We start from the raw sequence: 23,318 nt of genomic DNA on the forward strand, positions 1-23,318 counted from the left end.
TTTCTAAGGAACGTTGGACTGAATCAATTGACTTTATGTTAGAACTTCCAAGAACTAAAAAAGATAGGTATCGTGTCTTTGTGGCTTTAGATAGGTTCTCAAAAATAGTTCATTTAACTCCTTGTCATAAGACTGATAATGCATTTTTGATTACCTAGTTGTTATTTAGACAGGTTGTTTGTTTCCAACTTTCCATGGAATGCAGACCATCATTTCTAATAGATTTACCAAATTCTTATGTCATTTCTGGAAGACATTGTGATCTAAGTTAAGAACAAAACATTTTTTATTCAAATGTCATCCATAAGCTGATACAAACTGATGTTGTAAATCGGATATTGTCAACACTTTTCCATACATTAACTAAATGTAATGCACTCTTGTTACTTGTGGTCGTAGACGAACGTAAAAGAAACTGAGATCACAACAAGGAAACTTATAACTGCAATCCACACCAACATTTTTAATGTATTTATTTTTTGTCTAGAAAATAATAAAACATCCTGTCAACAATATTATGAAATTTTAAGAAAACATAAAATAGCAAACCTACACATGATGAAAACGATAATTATGTTTTAAATTTGATATTAGCTATTTAAATCTGTAATATCTAATTAAAATATGGATAAAAATTATGTCTTATCATAATTTTAAAGAAGTGTAATTTTCAAAATTTAAAATATAAATAGAGTATTTTTAAAAAATTTCCCTAAATAAAATAATACTAATATACTTTGAAAAATATATATATTATGAAAGTTACAGTGTACATTTCTCCGCCATCATTGAAACCTAATTTAACCACTCAAAAATACAAAAAGGTAAATGGGCCAAAAATAAGAAATCCGTTCATAGATCAAGCGAGCCCGGCCCATCTACTTCCCGCCACACTCTTCCCGCCAAAAACTCATGGTCGAGTAAAAAAAGCCCTCATCCCCCACTCTCCTTTCCGTCACCACAACATTCCACAGAGAGAGCGAAATAGAGAAAGACGACGAAACAAGATGTCTGGGTGGGACGAAGGAGCAGTATACTACAGCGACCAGCCTCAGTTCCCGGAGGCCGGAGACGCCGCCACCGTCAGCCCTCATGCCGTCATGACGAAATTCAAGGAGTTCATCAGAACCTTCGAGATAGGGCAGAACTGTTTCCCCTACAGGGAAGCCCTTCTCGATAACCCCAAGAGACTCCTCGTCCACCTCGAAGATCTCCTCTCCTTCGATTCCGATCTCCCTTCTCTCATCCGTTCCGCTCCCGCCGACTTTCTCCCCGTGGTATAACCCCCTGATTCCCTCAATTAGGGTTCCTGAAATTAGAATAAATTAGGGTTCCTGAAGATATTGGTGTTTGAATCAAGTTTGTTGTTTTCTTAGTTCGAGAAAGCAGCGGGTGAAGTGTTGGCTGGATTGAGAATGAGGGAAGCTAATGAGACGGGGGAAATGGAGGAGCCTACGCCAAGTGATGTGCAGATTCTGCTGACGTCAAGGGAGGATCCTGTGTCTATGCGATTACTTGGGGTATGTGATTGTCTGATTGAATGTTATCTGTTTACTTGGAGATTTTTTAATCTTTAACTTTCCCCACAGGCACAGTACATCTCAAAGTTGGTGAAGATCTCTGGGATTAGCATTGCAGCTTCCAGGGTGAAGGCTAAGGCGACTTATGTGTTTTTAGTATGCAAGAACTGTAGGAAAACCAGGGAGGTTCCGTGCCGTCCTGGCCTTGGTGGGGCTATTGTTCCTCGCTCCTGTGATCATGTTCCTCAGGTACTTGCATCATCTCTTCTGTTTGGTGGTGGTTTTAATTTTGCTGTTTTTGGTAAAGACCAATAATTGGACATTGTTTTAGCCTGGAGAAGAACCTTGTCCTCTTGATCCGTGGATGGTGGTTCCTGATAGGAGCCAGTATGTTGATCAGCAGACGTTGAAGCTACAGGAGAACCCGGAGGTAATGACGATCCCTTGACTCTTTTGTTTGCATCTCAGTGTATTGATTATCTTCTGGCTTTTGTAGGATGTTCCTACTGGAGAGCTTCCAAGAAATATGCTTCTCTCAGTTGATCGGCATCTTGTACAATTAATTGTACCTGGAACCAGACTGACTGTAATGGGTATCTACAGCATTTTCCAAGCCTCGTCTTCTTCTAACTCGTAAGCTTTTTGTCTTTTTGTCAAATCAGATATGTATTCTGGTGAAGTTGTACTAATAGTGTTTCTGATGTAGGCATAAAGGAGCGGTTGCAATTCGGCAGCCTTACATAAGAGTTGTTGGTTTGGAAGACACGAATGAGGCCAGTTCCCGTGGCCCTGCCAACTTCACTCCTGACGAAGTTAGTATTGTTGCATCATTTAGAACTTTTTTTCAGTTTTATTTGATGGCTTACATCATTCACACCTTCACAGCACACTATTGTGTTTTAGGAAAAAAGGCTTTATTCCTTTAGCTTAGTATAAGCCGGCTTAGAACATCTCTTTATGCAGTTTAGCTCATCAGTTTTGGCTCTCACAATATTGCTTTTAGGAGGAGGAATTCAAAAAATTTGCTGCTAGTCAAGATGTTTACAGCAACATTTGCACCAAGATAGCACCTTCTATCTTTGGTCACGAAGACGTGAAGAAAGCAGTGGCGTGTCTTCTCTTTGGAGGATCAAGAAAGGTAGGTGACTGCGATTTAAGTTATCTTATGTGCACTTGGATGCAAATTTTGACATGTCTATACCATTTTATCTTTCATTCAGAGCCTACCAGATGGAGTGAAACTAAGAGGTGATATCAATGTTTTGCTTCTAGGAGACCCATCAACTGCAAAATCACAGGTTGGTACTGTGGTCTCGATATCAATGATTATAAAATAACTAAAGTATTGTTTTCTATTCTTTAGCTGCACTTGTAGCTTAGATGTGGAACTAATTTTGCTTCCTTTTTCTTTTTCTAGTTTCTAAAATTTGTGGAGAAGACGGCTCCCATTGCGGTTTACACATCTGGAAAGGGTTCATCAGCTGCTGGACTCACTGCTTCTGTGATTCGAGATAGCAGCACAGTAAGTCCTATCCTTGCTGCGTTTTTCTGTTCTTAGATATCTTCAAACTCAGTTTGCTGTGACATTTTCATTCATTTTACACATTGTGTTTTGCTGCAGCGTGAGTTCTATCTTGAAGGTGGTGCTATGGTTTTGGCTGATGGAGGCGTTGTGTGTATTGATGAATTTGACAAGATGAGACCGGAAGATAGGTAATTCAAATCAGAATCATAGGGTAAAGAGAATCTAATTCTTCTTGATGAATAGAATTTGACAGAAGGTTTTTTCATGCATATAGAGTTGCTATTCATGAAGCGATGGAGCAGCAAACCATCTCCATTGCTAAAGCTGGAATAACAACTGTCCTAAACTCTAGAACCTCGGTTCTTGCAGCTGCTAATCCTCCCTCTGGTCGATATGATGATCTTAAGGTTTGACATCTCTTACTCTTCTTTGTCAGTATAATTGTGTTACCTAATCTTGTTTGCAGTATTCTTAGGTTTTTTTTTGTTTTTGGGTTTTCAGACTGCACAGGACAACATTGACTTGCAGACGACAATTCTTTCTAGATTTGATCTTATCTTCATTGTCAAGGACATCAGGAAGTATTCCCAAGACAAGGTATTTGTTTGATTGGGATACTTGATTTCTTTGAATGCTGAGTAGACATATGATTAATGTTGGAATAATCGCTTGACAGGAAATAGCCAGCCATATTATAAGGGTTCATGCATCTGCAGACAAAGTTACAGATGAAAACACAGATTCTAAGGAAGATAATTGGCTCAAGAGGTTTGTTGCGTTCATCATGTGCTTTTGCAGTTTCTATACAAAAATTGTGCCTCTAAAATGTAAATGATCTTGTCACTGTAGGTATATACAATACTGCCGATCAAGATGTCATCCCCGTCTCACAGAAGCCGCAGCTATGAAGCTGCAGCAGCAATATGTCAAGATCAGAGAGGATATGAAGAGACGTGCACATGAAACAGGAGAGGCTGCCCCAATACCTATCACAGTCAGACAACTCGAAGCTATCGTCAGACTGAGTGAGTCGCTTGCAAAAATGAGACTGTAAGTAAATCTTCTTGTTAGCATAAAGATTCCTGAAACCTGTTGGGCGTGTATTGACATTGCTATATCGGCCAGGTCACACGATGCCACAGAAGATGATGTAGGCAAAGCTTTTAAGCTTTTCGATACCTCAACAATGGATGCAGCAAGGTCAGGGATAAATCAACAGATTAACATAACGAGCGAGATGGCCAACGAGATAAAGGTTAGTGTGAAGAAATAAAATCATATATAGCTTTTATATTGTTGATGGAGATGTATTTTGACTAATTGAGTTGATGTGAAAACAGCAAGCGGAAACACAGATCAAGAGAAGAATGGGGATTGGAGCAAGGTTATCAGAGAGAAGACTTATCGAGGATTTAGCTAGAATGGGAATGAACGATTCAATGGCAAGTACCTAACTATACAAAATCAATTGTAGTTGTTTATTCCTCATCACCAATTAGTGATGTGGATTTTGACTTTGTGTGTGAATGTTAAAAATGGCAGGTGAGGAGGGCTCTGTTGATAATGCATCAGAGAGGTGAAGTTGAGTACCAGCGAGAGAGACGTTCCATTGTCCGCAAAGCTTGATCTTCTTCTTCGCTCACTATCTCTTTTCTTTAGTCTCTCAGGATCTTCAAAAAGACAATATTCAGTATTGTTAAGTTAATTTGGAGGAACAGAAACTTACGTCATGTGTATTTGATGAAGATCCTTTAGTAAACTTTTATGCCCTCTTGAAACTAATATTTTCTCCTCCAATGTTTTCTTGTGTTGCAAATTCTTGACCAAATGTTAAGAAAGCTTTACGAGTTAGTTAGCTAGCTGATAGGTAAACAAAACACCATCATCGACAACAATCACTGGTTAAACCACGTCTAACGTAAGCTGGATTAAAATAAAAAGCCATCTTGTATTTGTATAGACTATGTTCTTATCAACATTAATAATTCACCAGTGTTTATATAATAACGGAAGTGTAAAACTCACAACAATCTCTGCTATCCTGCAAAGGATTCTTAATTCTTCTCGAGCAGCCAAACTCTTAGAGGCAATCTAGGACAAGTAAATCCATTTGCTGACACTATCATCTTCAGTTGTGTCTGCAAACTCATGACAACTATATCTGAGACCAACTCCATTATATACTACAAAGTACAAAATCAATTTGCATATTCAATTGTTTTATGTCTTAGAGAAAACTCAAGACTGGTTTTGTTAGAGCTTGTCAACTTCACAAACATTTGCGCGAGCCAGATGACCACTGACTGAGATAACAGTTTTATAGTCGTTTATCTTTTATCTTTCTGGTTGGAACTTTGAAGAAAGAATCATATATCCTTAATATAAAAAAGATTATAACAAAAGCATAACAACAATAGAATCATGATTTATTACATAACTCTCGATGTGTAGAAACGCCATGACAAGTAGCAAATTTATAGATGGCAATCACCGACGATTAGTCCAATATATGATGAGTCTGCTGACCGGTCCTGATTTTTTGATGACCGGAAGCAAAAAAAAAAAAAAAAAAAGAGAAGCTGTTATCAAAGATTGAACCTAAGAACTTGATGTTACCGGTGATATGTAAATCACTACACTAAAGACATTTTACTGAGGCCGAAATTTGTTAATAATATTGAGGGCTGGAGGCCAGTGCTTCCATAGCTTCCCCTCAGGGCAGCCATTGCAGCAACATCATGACAAATGGTAAAAAAAATTTGTCAAGACAAATAGTAAATTTATCTTCAATTTCTGGAAGTTTATTCTTATGAAAACTTTTCCGTCTCTTTTTTATCTTTAAGATTTGGATGGGTTTTTGGACATTATATATTCATACTGTAAACATACTCTGTGGTTTTCATTTCTGTTGAACAAGGATTTTATTTTCTAGCACCATCAACCTCAATTTATTATTATGAAAAAGAACATAACAAAAGCATAACAAAAAACAAGAAATAGAAAAGAAAAAAAAGAACAGAATAATAATTTATTACATAACTCTCGATGCGTCTCCTTTACTTTATTCTCTCACTCGTCCATCCTGTCATCAGCTTCTTTTTTTATCCTTAAGCTAAGAATAATTTCACTATTGATATCATTTCTTAACCAAGAGAAATGAAATCAAAACCGAAGAATATTCCAAGTAGGAACTTCCTTCTTTATCTTTAATCTTTATAAAGCCATTTTCTCTAACTTTATTGATCAAATCATCGTCATACGTCTTGTGCTTAAAATATCATTGTAGTTTGGCTTAGACGGTGTAGTGCTGGTTAAGATTGTCAATGTCAAGGCCCTTAAGCTTTACGACAGACTCCACGTGGCCTTTGAGGGTGTGCACTTCTCTTAGCCTGCATGCACACCACAACTCTCACCAATCTTGTAATAGAAAAATGTCTAGTGATTGAATCTTTGGAAGTAATCAGTTACATACCTTGCGACTTCAGCACGCTTTTTAGCCTGTTCAGCGATCTCAGAGAGCTCAGTGAAGGTTGCCTTGTCTTCAAACATTGACTCCGGGGGTTTAAGTCCATGGAGTGTACGTTGAGCTAGAGCCCACTGGGCCTCTCTTTCTCCCCTTCCGTAGTCTTTCTTGGTTGTGAATGCAGTCTTTGATTATTATAAAAAGGGAAAGAATGTGAGCATATTATGTAGTTCAAAAAATAAAGATTAAAAACTCATAAAACATACCCTATTCTCAATCATGTTATTCCAAGCTTTGCCAGTAAGGATGTAGCGGGTGATGAACTTGAGGACGTCAAGAGGAATGTATGTGATGATACTGTAAATCCAGATGACTCCACACCATCCCCATCCGCACCCTTTGATTCTCGCAAATTCCCAATGTGCGTAAGCAGCTATTAAGGTTGCAGCCTGTTGTTATTAGGGAAAAATATTATAAGAGTAATTAATTTATATACCATGGTTAATGTGTATATACTATATGGAACCAAATCAGATACCAGTTGGGCAATAAGGAATGCAATAAGAAGAAGAAATCCAGGGCGTTCCACAAAGGACCAGCTCCTTGATCGTGTCACAAAGATTAGTGCTTGACTAATTATACTGACTTGCAAATACAAAACTGCTATCAACTCCTCTGGTTGGCCTTTTAGTGATCTTACTCCAAACTTTTGCTGCATTCACCAAACACCACCAAAACAATTAATTAGAATGGTGGACATTTATGCTATTTTTATTAAATTGAATTATTATTACCGGGAAGAAGTCAGTGTCATGAGCAAGCCAGAAGAAAAGGACGGTAATGAGAGCCATGTATGTTCCAAGAACAACTCCAGTAGCAAAGATCTCTTTAAGCTTCCACGAATCAGGAATCGGAGAAGGCTTGACTCTGTCTTTCGAAATGGTCATGATGGTCCCGTCGTTAAGGATCGCAATAATGAGAACCATAAAGGGAGAAAAGTCAAACTCCCAAATGAGAGCCACGAGCATGAAGCCTAGGACAATACGAATGGTGATGGAAACCGCATAGATTGTGTAGTTCTTCATCCGTTGAAAGATAGCTCGACTTGTGAGCACCGCACTGATGATCACACTAAGACCTGGCTCGGTCAAGACAATATCCGAAGCGCTTCTTGCAGCATCAGTTGCATCATCCACCGCTATACCGATGTCTGCTTTTTTCAGCGCTGGCGCGTCGTTCACACCGTCCCCGGTCATTCCAACTATATGTTTCTTTTCTTGGAGTCTCCTTACAATCTCGTACTTGTGCTCTAATAATACAAGTAATTATTGAGCCAAAATAAATAAATAATAATAATTTAGAATATCTGATATGACTGGTGAGAAAGGTTTATTAGTTAATTACCAGGAAAGACTCCAGCGAATCCATCAGCCTTCTCAATGAGCTCATCAACCGGAACTCCACCAGTGGCATCATCTTTGTTTTCGAGCAAAGAAGAGGAAGGATACATGTTAGTTCCCATTCCAAGCCTACGACCAGTTTCTTTACCAATAGCCAACTGATCTCCAGTGATCATCTTAACATTGACACCAAGATCAAGCGCACGTCTGATGGTCTCGGCACTATCGTGCCTCGGAGGGTCGAAGAGCGGGAGAAGACCAACGAACTCCCAAGGAGTTCCGGCGCTTTCTTTGTCCTTTTCAGGAACCGTTTGGCGTCCAACGCCGAGAGAACGAAGGCCACGCTCGGCGAACTTGTCGATGATGTCGTGCGCACGTTTCAGGGCTTCTCCTTTGAGGTCACAGAGAGAAATGATTTGCTCGGGAGCGCCTTTGCTGCATCTATGCCAGTCTCCACTGCCATCGATGTACGTGATTGCGGTACGTTTTTCGACGGGGTTGAATGGTAAGAAATGGACTTCGGTTATTCCAGCTCTCGCCTCTTTTGGATCGCCCAACATGTTGACAATGCATGCATCGATGGCGTCTTGGTTCTCTACTCTTGATGCTCTTGCTGAGAGTAGTATCACTGTATCTTTGTCCGCGTTTTTACAGAAAACCTACAAAAAAAAATAATTAAAATAATACTCATATCAAGTTTTTAATTAATTTAAATATATACCAAACACAAATGTACTTTATCACATTACCTCAATCAAGTTCTTGTCAACGGTTAGTTTGTTGAGAGTGAGGGTGCCGGTTTTGTCGCTGCAAAGAACGTCCATGCCAGCCATTTCTTCAATGGCGGTCATACGTTTTGTGATGGCACCTTGCTGAGACAACCTATGAGATCCAATAGCCATTGTGACAGACAACACAGTTGGCATAGCAATTGGGATACCTCCGATGAGAAGGACAAGAAGATTGTCGATCCCATCTCTGTACTTCCTATGCTGGATTGGATACATTACTATTATCTCAATCAACATTCCTATCGCGATTGAGCAGATACAGAAATTACCAATCGCGGTTAGGACCTGAAACATCCAAAGGCCAGTCAGTTTAAATGTTTGCTTGCATCGCAAGGTAAAAAAATCAGAAGAATTAGTTTTAATCATTGTTATACCGTTTGGAAATGGCCAACGTTGTTAGTACTGTCAACAAGGTGAGCAGCCTTGCCAAAGAAGGTATGCACACCGGTGGCGATGACAACGGCCTCGATCTCGCCCTGTTTACAAGTGGAACCGGAGAAGACCTCGTCTCCCGGATATTTAGTGGCGGGGAGAGATTCACCGGTGAGTGCAGACTGGTCGATTTTTAAAGGATCACCTTCGAGGAGACGAGAATCCGCTGGAACAATGTCACCCAACTTAATGCTGATTAAGTCACCTGGCACCAGCATTGCAGCTTCTTGCTCTCCCCATTTACCATCTCTCAATACCTTTGCTTTAGGTGCAAGATTGGCCATGAGAGCAGCCGCGGCATTACCTGCGTTGTTCTCCTCAATGAAACTGATTGTTGAATTTATAATAAGCAGACACATGATCCCAACGAAGTCTTGCCAATCCGGGGGTCTTCCGTCACCGTTTGCCAACACGATGGCCATGATTGCTGCTGCCTCCATCACCCATGAAAGTGGATTCCACATAAACCCTAAGAACTTTAGGAACTTGTTTTCCACTTTCTCTTCCAGTTTGTTGGCCCCAAAGATCTGGAGTCTGTTTCTTCCTTCCTCTGATGACAGACCTTCCCTTGAGCATTTTAGCTGTTGGAACACTTCGTCCACCGGAATCTTCTCCTGTAATTAGATAAATAAAATCCATGTTATAAGTTTGAATATTTGATATTCTGAATATGTTAGGAATAAAATAAAATAAAATACTAACAAGATCAACGTTCTCCTTCTTTATTTCTTCCCATGAAATATCAGCAGCCATGGTGAATCAACCCAAGAGAACAAACAAAAACAATGAAAATGTAACTTTTTCCCTTTCAAGCTGTTTTGAAGCCAGAAAAGAGAGGTTTTCTTTAAGTTTGTGATGTTTTGTGGAGGCACAGAAGTGGTGTTTATATACACACACACTTACATAGGTGGCTTTGTATGGTTTAATGGTTTGTGGCAGACCTTATTTTCAGGTATTTTGACAATGTATGTGTCCAATTTTGAACTGTTTTCATGCCTTTTCTTATGCATCGCTTTGTTTTGTTCTGTGTTTCTTAACTAAAAAGAAAACGAAAAAAGTCGATTCAGTTGCCTCTCCATAAATAGTAAATTTACAGTACTCCAGTAACAAACTAAAACATTTACTTTCTCAAAACTGTTTAAATTAGACTTTAAAATATTATCATATAATACAAGTGGCAAATGAAAAAATCAAATCCGAGTTTAATTCACTTGGAACAGAAAAAACTTACATTTTATAGTTCAGTTTATTTACATGTTTTAATTATATGTTAAAATAAATAATTAATACCTTTTTAATAAATGTTAAATTAAACTAAAAATATGTATGTCAAGTAGAAATCTAATCACCAAAGTCTTTTAAATATGTATAGTCTGTCGAATCTTCAAATATTTAGATTCATTTATGTTTATGTAGAGAATTTTTGAAATTATTTTTATAAGCGAAATTGAGTAAATATAGAATACAGAAAAAGAATTAACCATTTTTTGTGGAGATTACTATCAAAATCACTAGCCACTGGGAGCAACCTCAAAAGAAGACATGTTACTCAAGATGATCTATGTAAACGATGTTGTTCTGCTCCTGAGACAGAGGTACACTTATTTTTTTACTGCCCTTATGCTCAACGTATTAGGCGAGGTTCCGGAATATCAAATACCACATTACTCAATGTACAAGCTACATTAGAAGAGAAGATTGATGTCTGTCTCACGTGCAACATATCATCAAGATGGCCACAGTTCCAAGATTTTCCTATAAGTGTTCTTTGGCGAATCTGGAAAAGTAAGAATAACCTCATATTCCAACATCGGAATACACAATGGTGAAGAGTTCTGGAACAAGCGAAAACAGAGGCACAAGAGTGGCCAAAGGCAAGATATACGGTTCCTCTACAACAGAACAATGGTGATTATGGTGAATATAAGGGAGCAGGACATGCGAAAGGAAATATGGTTTCATCACCATTGGAAGCGGAATATAATGCACTAATAGTAGCTATGCAACAATGTTGGATAAGAGGCTATACTAAAGTGATCTTTGAAGGTGATAACAAGAAAATGTTTGATAATCTACAATCAAGGAAATTGCAGTTTGGTTTGTATAATTGGGTTAGAGAAGCAAGATGGTGGAGCAGACAGTTTCAGGAGGTTAAATTCAAATGGATCAACAGAGCTGGCAATGAAGTGGCGGACAAGTTATCCAAGATGGATACACTGGAATTATTTGAATTTTACTATTATATTCCTAGATCAGTTTCACCATTGTTGCATACTGACTATATAAATCTTTTGAATAATTAATGCAATTGATGTTAAAAAAAAAAAGAATACAGAAAAAGAAATAGGTTGAGAAAGCCATAAGATTGTTTACTAAATCAAATGAGAACTAGTTATTTCGGATCACATAACTCATCCACAGTAAGTAATCACCTCATCTCATTCATTCAACTCAGCAACTCACCTTATTGCGAAATAGGATAAGTTACAACAAATCTCATATCTTTTTTCTTACAACAAAATGGAAAGTTTAAACGAATTTAGCCAGACGCACGCCCAATTTGGATTTCTATGCAAACAACATATGATGCTTGACTCCTTAGCCTCCTTGCTAGGTGTATACGGTATATCCGTATATATATCTTAGTTGATTCCAAAACAACAGCAGAAGATTTACTGAACTAAAAATTGATAAAATTTCACTTGCACATATTCATCTATTTCATACTTAAATATATTATATTGTTATATAATAATGATTTCAATTAGTGTTTGATTCATTAACTAAATCTGAATTTTCGGGTCCTGCTATCTTTTTTCAATAAACACGAATTGAGAATCAAATTCTGGCCGTGTTTAAAGAGGTGGGCTGCAGGGGTATTTTCATCAAAAGACATTATTCTTAAAACCGGAATTTCAGAGAACCGACAAAAAAAACTGGAACCAAGATTTGAGTAAAGTACACAAAGATTGGACAACTGAACCACAAGAAATACGGAAACACACAAGTTTGGAAAAAAGTAAGCACTGAAGCTAACACAGTTCCTCCCCCGAGAGAACATGAACTACTACTCATTCTCCTTGTTGCAATAATACCTTACTACGGTACTCCCCCAACGCCCATATAGGGAAAATGTTTCGGTAAGCAGCGTACGTTATCATGCAGTTCCTATTGAAGACTCCCATTATTTCCTGAGAGAGAGAGGTTACTTATCAAGCTAACCAACAGAAACTCGTTAAAGACCAATGTGTTAATCCATCTCGTTACCTGTTGTGGGAAATCACCACTCTCCATTTGAGCATTAATCAAATATCTCGCAGCTCGATGTAGGGGTTTTTGATCTACCTCCACCTAAGCGCACAAAAAAAAGAGAGATATATAAGTGCTAATGGAAAGGGATTTAAAAAGAATAGACTGAAAATTAACTCACTTGCCCAGCACCAATGAGTGATAGCAAAGCCCATGCTGTATTCACCACATGAGACCGGTTGCCTTCAAGGTTTGAATATACCTATATTCGTAAGAAGGGAACGATTCATCAAGTAGCAGTAAGTAAAAAAGTCTAATGAACATACAAAAGTGAGTACTAACTTTGTCTTGACATGAAAGATAGCTTTCTCCCCATCCGCCCGAAGGAAGTTGTTTCGACAAGAGAAATTCACAAGCTTTCGCAACAGTTGGAGAGTTTTTCAATGTCTTTCCAGCAGCTTCAAGCCCTTTCACTCCAAACCATGTCCCATACGTGAAGCAAACAGCCCATGATCCATACCTTACAGATATATATATATATATATATATCACAGGTTACAACTTACAAACCTACTAGAAGATACACAAAGAAGGAATAGTTTTTATCATGACTAGTAGAGACAAACCATGAGCCATCTGATTCTTGAATAGATTCAATGAACTTAACAGCCTTCTCAATGCACTCATCTACTTCCTTCTTCCGATGACCAGGATATAGCTTTCGGAATGCTACCAACGCTTGGATTGCAGCTGACGTACACTCCACGTAACTACAGAACCATTCTAGCGAATCAAGCAACATTTCCCAAAGCATAAAGTATCAATTAAAATGGCAAGATGCTAGCGCCTTACGGGTAGTCAATAACAATATCGCCAAAGGTTTCTGCTGGATTGATTAGCTGCCAACATATATAAGCAAAGCAAAGGGGTATCAGGTACATATGTGTTTCTGAGAGCTTGGCCACATAGATACAAGCTTGAGAACATTACTGATCTACATCTGGGTACATAGACTTTACCTCCAACCAAGGGTATGACCTTGTCAGCTCATATGTCGCAAAACCTCCATCTGCATTCTGAAATTAAAAATTAGTTGCTAATCAGACAAAGAAGTTGTTTTGCTTTGCGGAAAGAAAACCTATGAGTTATCAATACGTATTTGATACAAGGATTGTAAACAAAAGTTAACCTGTAACGAAATGATAACATTAACAGCATCATATAACCGTTTCGTATCTACTGGTTCACCAACAATCTCCTTAGGAACTTTGGATAGTAAAAGAGCAGCCTGAAGAGAGAGAAAGAAAAAACAAACTGATTACCACCAGAAAAGAAACCGTGAAAGGTAACTAAATCTTTCACATTTTTTTATTACTTTAAGTCCCTCTGCGGTGCAATCGGAGATAGGCCAACCATGATCTGCAGTTGAGAAAGGCCAAGCCCCTTTAGAAATGTGTCGGTACCAGTAACTCAGATCTCCAGGGCAGTCCTCTGACACCTATCCCATGAGAAGAAACAAGCATGAGAGGGAAAATAACATCACATAGCAGATCTTCTGAGATGCCACCTATCGCAAACCTGAGAATTCTTGACATATGAATGTGCTTTTTTCAAAACTGGCCCATATTCTTCTACAAAGTTGGTTGCCAGAACAGCTTGAACAGCAAAACTCGTATCCCATAGCTGGCTTCCATTATAACCCTGTCAATTGCGGCTGCATTAGAGTATGGATAAAAAAAGCAAGGAAGGGTTTTGGTTGACAGGAAAGAAAGAAACACGGAGATGCAGATGCTCTCAAGAGTGTTTCTTTCTTTCTTATGACTCCAGGATTATTACATTAAACACATACTATAGTAAAATTCCTAAGTTCAGATAAATTAGTATAGTAATGTGATTTCTGATTACTGTTAGATTTAAAGATTTATATTTGTGAAAAAAAAAAGATTATATTTGTATACTGTTGCGTTAATGATTCAAGCGGCGTGATAATGTACTGATTCGGCAGTCAGTCACCTTCTTCCATGTGACAAACATATCATAATCATGTATAAAAAATATTCGGTACCTGCATCTTCATTCCATCTTCAGCTACCCAAAGATAGTCATGGATTCTTGGTAGGTGCAACTTAAAAGCCTCTGAGTTTGGGTCCTCTACCCAACAACAAAGCATATTTAATACCTGTTATAAGAGAACAAGGAAAAGATGATTAAAGTAGAGGGTTCAAAAACAGAATAGAGCATGAGGTTTTTGAAATATCCCCAAACTGAGCATTTTAGATAATAACAATGGACAATGAAAAAATGGTACCGAAGATGTTGTGAATTTTGGATTTGCATACCTTATTCACGGGTCCTATGCAGATGTACCTTGTGTTCTCATCTTCGTAATGAATGTGTTCTAAAGTGGTTCTGAGAGCCTTTTCTCTCAAATTTGAACCCGGCCATCGCGTTAAAACAGGCTCAACGATCTTGTGAAGTGATGCCCAAAGAATATCTTGGACAAGTGGGTGTGGGTAGTATAAATCCTCCTTCAATATAAAAGCAACTATGAGTTACTGCATATTCTGTATTCTATCAAGAATCATTAGTTGTGTTATCCAGCCAGCCAAGGATCTCATTATAAAATAAAAATCCTCAGATTACAATTCAACATCAGTTCGACTAACCTTTGCACAAAGGTTGCGTGCTTCATTCCAGTCGACTTCATGATATGGTACAGTGAAAAGCTCTTTTCTCAGTGATAAAACAGTGGACGTTATGGGACCCACGAACCGTTTTCCGTACAAATACGACATTGGTAAGTAGACCATCCGACAATGGCACCACATCCTTCCTGGAGCACGAAAATTATTATTATGCTTTAGCTCTACTGTGCCCTATATCTAAATAAGAACTACAAAACAAGCTGTATTAAGAAAAAAACATATCTATCTTTATAAATGCACACACAGTTCAACCATTTTATAACTGTGCGCTTTTAAACAAGCGTGCAAAGCAGAATAGATTGCAATCTATGATCAGATGAAAAAATGCTTCCCAGATTTACTTTACTTGAGTTGTCCATGATTAATGGTATACCATATCACATAAAGTCGCAATGCTACTAGAGCACATTTCCAAGCAGGGTAAATAACTATATACAAAGTCCAATTGTTAATAGCTGAAACCTAAGGAACCATAAAGGAGCTAAAACAGAAATGGGTATTTTGGTTTTACTGTGCTCCATATTATAAAACAGCCATTGAATGATAATGCGAGGCACTTAATTTGTAAACTGGTAAAAGAAAGAATATCCAATTTGGGAGAGTATAGAGCACCTGGATGGATTGGCAGAATATACGGAAGAAGCCATATCTCAGGTGGCAGTGGGTTATTTCCAGACCATTCAAAAGCTCCAAGTACCTTCAATCACAGATCCAAGCAAAAAAAGAATGAATCAAGTAACAGAAATACTTAATATGATTTAAACATAGAAGGAGAGATAGAGGTCAGTACAGAAAGCCACATTTTCCCCCAAGAAGTGATATTGGTAGCGCCACCATGATTGAGTATCCAGTCACGCCCTTTCTCCATAGCTCCATCTCCATCGTTAGGTCCTTCTCCAAGCAACCTCAGAGTAACATAGTTCAAGACAGACCCAAACATGGTGCTCGGACCCTCAATATGTAGACCCCAACCTCCGTCCTCATTCTGAAAACAATTGATTTAGAAAATATCAGGAAGTTGACATTTTAAGTGTCTAAAGAACACAATAGGAAACACAAGTATAAGGAGATAGTGTGTGTTTGCCTGGTGATTATGGAGATAGCGGCGCATTTCAGCTTTATGTTGTTCTGACAATACTGTATTCAGGGCTCCAGTTATGGAGAGTGTAATTATCTGCAAAAGAATGTAAGCAGAGTTAGTTTTTTGGCTTAGAAAGTTGCAAAAAAAAAAAAAAAAAGAACAAACCAGTCCTGGTAGAAGAAACATAGGACCACCATAATCTCCTGCCCAGTGCCCGTCACTAGCCTGTATGGTTGAATAGAAATCAACACCCCTCTTCAAAGTGGTTTCCACCATCTTCTCTGTAACATCATCACCGTCTTTGATATTCACTTGTGGTAAAACTGGTCTGCTCAAGCTTTCTCTTGAAAACTACAATACAGAGAGAGATAATATATTCAATTCGAAATCAAATAAATACTGATTTGATTTAACCATTAGAAAAATGAAGACTACAACACACAAGAGATTACAATAAGAGAAGGCCTCCGGTAACTGCAGCAATAAGTTAACAAAGATGTTGAGAACTGAGCTATAGTTACCCAGGCTCCGAATGGTAACTGTGGTTTAACTGAGCAATGGTCACCATTCGAAACCTCAAACGCACTCAGTTCACAAGCTGCTGACAAGTTTGATTTGATTTGATTCGATTTGAGGCGAAATGACGTAAAATGCACTCCAATAAACTAATAAAACTACAGATCAAATCACCTCGCTCTCTCTCTCTCTCTCTCTATCATTTCACATTCCTAAGTAACAGTGAACGATTCATATGGCCAGCGAAAGTCAACGAAGGAGTGAAATATACCTGGAGGCGCATAAGCAGATCAGAGCTGTGTTTCTTGGCGAATCGGTTCTCTCTAAACGACTTTCTCGCTTCCTCGACGGCGGCGAGCTCTTCGGGAGTCCCGAGGTTCGGATCGAAGTCCCAGAACTGCCTTCCGACGTGGTTGTTGGTCGTTCTGAGCCACGGACTACCTCCCTCGGCGATCTTCAGTTTCCACATTTTGGCGAGATTGGATGCGAAGAAGAGATGTACAGAATTAGCTCTTGGGAATCATGTGATACACTCTAGATACAGTTCCGATAGTGAAGCCTGTGGACCCTTTCGCTCAACCAAATTATTTAATTTTGTATTGTTATGAGTTATCTGTCACTACTCCACATAACTCATTTTAGAACATTTTCGTATAAATGGTAATGTTATTTATTGGGCACATCTTTCAAATACTCAGAAAGAGTTTTTAATTAAAAAAAAAACATACGAGGAGAAATATTATCCAAAAGAGGTTTTATTAAATTAAATTTAAAAAAAATCTAATTTTCAAAAAACTTTATTCAATTTCTTACTTTTCAATTTTTAAAAAAGTTATTTTCAAATCCAAAAATTCTTTTTGACATATTTATAAACTATTATTTTAAATCTTAATTATATACATATATATTTTAAAAATCTTAATTCTCTCAAACTTTCTCAAATCTAAACCGTAAATTTAAACTCTAGAGATATAAATGTACGTGATTTCTTTAATAAAATTTATTTTGGTTATTTTGAGTTTTGTATGCTATATTTGTAAGAAAATTTAGTACTATTCTTAAATATTTCTCATATTTATTTATATAAATATTTTCTTTATAAAAAGGAGCATATTTTGTGCCCTCTCATACATGCTTTTTGCTTTCGAAAATAAAAATAAGATTACCAGAGTAAAATACACTTGGTAAAACTCAAAATCTAGCTCACGATAGGCCAAACAAAGTAAACAAGGTTGCCATTTGAACTATAAACGACGTTGCCATTTGATAACCTTTGATCAATTGCATGTTTGCCAAACAGCCACGGCATACAACGAAAGCATACACAGACGATATACTCATAAAATCTCCTCATATTGACGACCACATCAAGCATTTGACGGCCTATTTCAACAACCTCAACAAACACGGAATGAAATTCAACCCAACCAAATGTATTTTCATTGTCACCCACAGCAAATTATTGGATTATATCTTCAGCAAAAAAAAAAATCGAGGCAAACCCAAAAAACAAATCATCAGTATTACTGACCACGCATCTCCAAAAAATACAAAAGAGGTACATCGACTCACAAGTGCTGCACCTGCTCTTTGCGGAACAACACATATGTTGAATGAGATGCTAAATGCGAAGATACCTTCAAACTATTAAATAAGTATTTATCCACCCCACGATCTTAGAGAAGCCATAAAATGGAGAAATTTTGTACTTGTACATATCAATCTTAAGCTCTATGGTAAGTAGTATTCTAGTTAGTGGAGGATACAAAACAAGAAATGAACAAATGAATGCCTACCTACATGTAATTCAATGACTTGTAAGTGCGGATGAGTTAGAAATAAATAGAGCAAAGAGTAAACGGTACACAAAGTTTGTTAACGGGGTTCGTTTCCTACATCCTCGTGACCTCGTCCAGATTTCGAATCCACTAGAATGAGAAAGTAAATTACAACCAATTCGCAAACGCGTAACACAAGCACAACCTTCTTGGATCACCGCTCTCTTCTATATCATGAACTCTTTAAGGTAAACTAACCTTCAGCTACACTCTCCCAGAGTTCAGACTTTATCAGGATAACCTAACCATGAGCTAAACTTCCTCTGAATCTGGAATTCAACCTTTTAACATGGACATCTATGTGTTCATCTTTGCAACCAATACACTCAAATGCTTCCTTGTTCCCTCTAACATGAATCCCAAGGATGCTCGATGGTTCCTCTCTTTGACTTCAACGAATTAACTAGATACCAATTTCCAAACTCTTTCGCATGTACTATTCTTCTTTTTATATCATGTTTATGCTGCATCTTCTGAATATAACTACATAAAAAGCATGTAGGCATGTAATGTATAAACTTTGTCGTCGCCTATTTACCACCTAACGATTTCTTGAACATTGATAAATATTAGCTATCAAAAGGACAGTTGGAAAGGAAACAGAAGAATAACAGAAAAAGATTTGTTTATATGTTTTTTGTTGCTAAAATTAGCATATACTCCAACGGCTTTTGAAACCCAAAATGTTTCATTTTAAAACATTTTTTTTATTATCTTGTTAGTTTCAAAAGGAAATTGTGTAAAGATGGTACGAAGCGAGAGAAGAGACGAAAGGGTTGTGGTTGCGATTGATCGAGGCAAAGGTAGCCAGGCTGCACTGAAATGGGCTGTTGATAATCTTGTAACCTCGGGAGAGAGTCTTACTCTTGTTCATGTCAAACTCAAACAAGCTTTAGTTATAAATGGTATCGCTCAGATGCTTATTCTCTATTCATTCAAATTGGTGTTCAAATTATTTTACATAAACAAATTAAAAATCATTATGCTGATTCAATGGTGTTGATCTTGTAGCCAACCCCAATAAGTCTAGTAATGACGTCAAGGAATTGTTTCTTCCATTCCGCTGCTTCTGCAACAGAAAAGACGTGAGTTTTTTTTTTTTGCCTCTCTTCATTGGTTTTTAGTATTATCGTCACAAGAAAACATTTAATATGAATATCACCTAGGTTAGTACCAAAGCCAAAACTGTGATTTATGGAATCCTATTCGAAATAAAATTACTCAAACTAATATATAGTTTTAAAAGAATTTACGAACAAAAACTGTTATTTTAAATATTCTAGTTTTTATAATAAAATATATATATATTTATATCTTAACCATAATAATTAAAATATAATATGAATTTATATATGGTTCACCTTGACAAATAAACAAAAAGTCTATATATAGAGTTATTATTTTGACCATATAATAAAATATAAAAGTGAACAAGATGGAACAAAAAATGCTGCAATCACGTGAAGGACAATTATCCCTATTTTAGTTGAACTTTTATAAACATATCTGTATATTTTGAGAAAAAATAAAAATAAAAATGGGGGTCCCCAAAGGGTGGGGGTCCATTCAAATGTTTCAGTATAATGTCCACAAGTCCGGCTCTGGTTAGTAGTTAGTTCTTTTTATGATTATATATTCGTAGAGATAGACGTAATATGGTCAAAATGTTTGAAGATTGGGAGTATTGTTAACAGATAAGATGTGAAGATGCGGTATTGGAGGATGTCGATGCTGCTAAAGGAATCATAGACTATGTCAAAGAGAATGCAATTGATATTCTAGTACTCGGTGCATCCAAGATGACTCTGTTAAAGTATGCATATTTCTTCACGCAACTTCTTTAATTATCAACACAAAAATAGTATATTATGAGTGTTGTAATCTTGTGTGTTTCAATAGACGGTTCAAAGCGGCAGATGTTACCAGCACGGTGATGAAAGGGGCAGCTAATTTCTGTACGGTTTATGCAATCTCCGGAAGTAAAATATCGTCGGTTAGATCAGCTACGTCTTCACCTCCCCCACTTTGCGCAATACGTCCACAAATAACAGCTCGGCCTAGCAACAACTCAATGGGCCAAGGTGAAACTCAGGACGAGATCGTGATCAAGTATAAGTATGTTCCGTAAACAACAACGTGCTTGTCATTATTATTCATATTCTGTTGCACAAAACTAAGTAACAAATAATTTGAATAGGTCTCAAAGAGGATTTGACCAGGCCTCAGTGACAGACTCCGACATGTCGTTTGTGAGTAGTGATAGGCCAAGCGTTGATCTCATGTTCCCAACGTCACGTCTCTCTATTTACTCTGAGTTCGAAGACAACCGATGCAGCTTTGCCACATCCTCATGCTCATCAGAGAAACAGTCCGTAGACTTGGGTTCTTCATACTCAGCATTCTCCCCAAGCTCTCAAGAAAGTGGGAGACTCTCCACGTGGTCACTCCAGGTAAATAATATTATTTATTAATCATTTCCAGGTCTTATTATTATTAGAAACTTATTATTAGTACTATTTTTGCTATTATTATTTTAATTAATCCCCACAAGCTTAATCATTAACAGACTATAATTTTTACAGGATGATGTACAAGCTGAGATGAGAAGATTGAAAATGGAGCTCAGGTATACAATGGAAATGTATAGCACTGCCTGTAAAGAAGCAATCACAGCCAAGAACATGGTAATAAATATATGTACTCGAAATAAAATCACATAAAGTTTAAGAAAAAATGATATATATTTGAATCTTTGTATCCTCAGAGTAAAGAGTTACACAAATGGAGAGTAGAGAAGGAACACAAGCTAGAAGAAGCAAGACAGGCCAAAGAAGCGGCAATGGCAATGGCTGAGAACGAGAAGGCAAAGACAAGAGCAGCAATGGAAGCGATAGCCACCGCCAACAGAATAGCAGAAATAGAAGCACAGAAGAGAAAACAAATCGAAACGGCGTCGCTTAGAGAAGCAGAAGATAAGAACACTAGTGATAGAAGGTATAGGGAATATACAATCGAGGAGATCGAAGAAGCAACAGAAAATTTCTCAATAAATAACAAGATTGGAGAAGGAGGTTATGGACCTGTTTACAAGGGCACATTAGACTACACAAAGGTGGCGATAAAAGTCTTGAGACCGGACGCAAGGCAAGGAAGATCGCAGTTCCAGCAAGAAGTGGAAGTCCTAACCTCCATAAGACATCCGAACTTGGTTCTCTTGCTAGGAGCCTGCACGGAGTACGGGTGTCTAGTCTACGAACACCTCGAAAACGGCAGCGTAGAAGACCTTCTCCTCAAACGAGGAAACAACTCTCCATCGCTTACGTGGCAGCTACGGTTCCGCATCGCAGCCGAAATCGCCACTAGTCTCAACTTCCTCCACCAGATGAAACCGGAGCCGGTCGTGCACCGCGACCTTAAACCGGCTAACGTGTTGCTCGACCAGCATATGGTCAGCAAGATAGCCGACGTGGGTCTCGCTAGGCTCGTCCCTCCCTCGGTCTCTGACGCCGTGACGCAGTATAGAGTGACGTCAGCTGCTGGGACCTTGTGTTATATCGATCCTGAGTACCAGCAGACGGGTATGCTTGGAACCAAATCAGACGTGTACTCGTTCGGTATCACGGTGTTGCAGTTACTCACGGGGAAGCCACCGATGAGCTTGACTCACCAGGTGCAAAAGGCGATTGAAGGAGGGACGTTTGCTGAGATTTTAGATCCTGATGTTCATGACTGGCCACTCGAAGAGGCTTTGGTTTTAGCGAAAATTGGTTTACGCTGCGCTGAGTTGAGGCGGAGAGACAGACCTAACTTGGGGAAGGATGTGTTGCCTGAGCTTAAGAGACTCATGGATTTAGCTGAAGAAAGCATGTCAGAATAACAGCGGAACTGATAGTGTAGCATCCACGTAAACGCCTCTCTTTTTATCTCTTCAGATTTGTTATACGTAACATGTCTTTGATTTCTAAACCACTACTTCTTTTTAAACCTGTTTTAGGAGATATTAAGCGATCCATGTCTCAAGTCTCAACAATATATGGGAGTGGTGGAAGTTTTAATTACTGAACATCCTCTTGACGAGGTAATACACAGGGAGTAGAGGGCCGTGTGAAGAGAAAGAAGGAATACACAAATGTAAGTAAGAAAACTCATCAGCTTACTTACTAAAATGGACTTACAGTAAAAAAAAAAAAAAAAAAAAAAAACTCATCAGCTTGTTTTATTGTGAAATGGTGAAGAACCCTAGCCATGAAGAAAAAATTAATTTGTTTCTAAAAGTGTAAATGAATCTTCCAAAAAATTTTCCTATGTTGCCAGATGCAATTAATGCATCTTATTTTGTAAGTTTTGAATGATTAAGCTTTTGCTTTTAGACGGTAAACACCTTTTTTTTAACATTGTGTGAACATTTTATTAAAGCATAAGTAGTTGAAATAAAAGGGGAAAATAAGAAGTCAAAAGGGCCTATTATTCCCAAAACAAAACAGAGCATAACGAAAAGAAACACCACATCTCTCAGGCTATCCGTATTATTCAGTTTATAAGATGCGCAAACGCTATCAAAAAATTCCTTGCTTGCAGATAAATATCCAGCTAGTATGGACTGTATGGTATATTTCCTTATTGTTCTAGAGCGGATCATATCTTCTTATGCCAGAGGAACTACTGTGTCTATCATATAGGCACTCCGGGTACGAGATGCGCAGCTTCTTTTGATATGTTTTATGTTTTTGCATGGCCAGTTCATTACGTCTAGGGGACAGTCATTTTTCATCGAAGACTTTATGACATGGCGACTGAT

At 37.9% G+C, this 23,318-nt stretch overlaps 4 protein-coding genes across 4 annotated transcripts; 2 read left to right on the forward strand and 2 right to left on the reverse strand.

The window, feature by feature from the left end:
- Positions 1-943: 943 nt before the first annotated feature.
- On the forward strand, positions 944-4,827 carry LOC106439782 (DNA replication licensing factor MCM5). Its single transcript, XM_013881294.3, has 17 exons — positions 944-1,277; positions 1,377-1,520; positions 1,590-1,769; positions 1,852-1,950; positions 2,017-2,153; positions 2,227-2,332; positions 2,524-2,658; positions 2,741-2,818; positions 2,938-3,042; positions 3,142-3,233; positions 3,320-3,452; positions 3,547-3,642; positions 3,722-3,813; positions 3,895-4,095; positions 4,171-4,300; positions 4,386-4,487; positions 4,588-4,827. Exons 1-17 carry the CDS (start codon positions 1,008-1,010, stop codon positions 4,669-4,671), a joined length of 2,184 nt encoding a protein of 727 aa, XP_013736748.2. The 5' UTR covers positions 944-1,007; the 3' UTR covers positions 4,672-4,827.
- A 1,120-nt stretch (positions 4,828-5,947) lies between these two features.
- On the reverse strand, positions 5,948-10,004 carry LOC106444232 (ATPase 6, plasma membrane-type). The gene is made up of 9 exons (XM_048776625.1): positions 9,834-10,004; positions 9,074-9,745; positions 8,658-8,984; positions 7,913-8,567; positions 7,303-7,817; positions 7,047-7,220; positions 6,775-6,957; positions 6,518-6,693; positions 5,948-6,434 (listed from the first exon to the last, which is right to left on the reverse strand). The coding sequence occupies exons 1-9, from the start codon at positions 9,882-9,884 to the stop codon at positions 6,338-6,340; spliced, it is 2,850 nt and encodes a 949-aa protein (XP_048632582.1). The 5' UTR covers positions 9,885-10,004; the 3' UTR covers positions 5,948-6,337.
- A 2,006-nt stretch (positions 10,005-12,010) lies between these two features.
- LOC106439781 (cycloartenol synthase) lies at positions 12,011-17,283 on the reverse strand. The gene is made up of 18 exons (XM_013881293.3): positions 16,954-17,283; positions 16,332-16,517; positions 16,170-16,259; positions 15,876-16,070; positions 15,698-15,782; positions 15,047-15,213; positions 14,720-14,908; positions 14,446-14,559; positions 13,959-14,081; positions 13,756-13,878; positions 13,570-13,668; positions 13,400-13,456; positions 13,233-13,279; positions 13,007-13,150; positions 12,723-12,900; positions 12,562-12,642; positions 12,399-12,482; positions 12,011-12,322 (listed from the first exon to the last, which is right to left on the reverse strand). The coding sequence occupies exons 1-18, from the start codon at positions 17,149-17,151 to the stop codon at positions 12,203-12,205; spliced, it is 2,280 nt and encodes a 759-aa protein (XP_013736747.2). The 5' UTR covers positions 17,152-17,283; the 3' UTR covers positions 12,011-12,202.
- Positions 17,284-18,492: 1,209 nt separating this feature from the next.
- Positions 18,493-23,205, forward strand: LOC106444231 (U-box domain-containing protein 35). Its single transcript, XM_048777027.1, has 8 exons — positions 18,493-18,499; positions 19,243-19,428; positions 19,532-19,605; positions 20,215-20,333; positions 20,420-20,644; positions 20,718-20,970; positions 21,103-21,204; positions 21,285-23,205. Exons 1-8 carry the CDS (start codon positions 18,493-18,495, stop codon positions 22,395-22,397), a joined length of 2,079 nt encoding a protein of 692 aa, XP_048632984.1. The 3' UTR covers positions 22,398-23,205.
- The last annotated feature ends 113 nt before the right edge of the window (positions 23,206-23,318 follow it).

This window comes from Brassica napus, chromosome A3 (genome assembly GCF_020379485.1).
Source record: "Brassica napus cultivar Da-Ae chromosome A3, Da-Ae, whole genome shotgun sequence".
NCBI lineage: Eukaryota > Viridiplantae > Streptophyta > Magnoliopsida > Brassicales > Brassicaceae > Brassica > Brassica napus.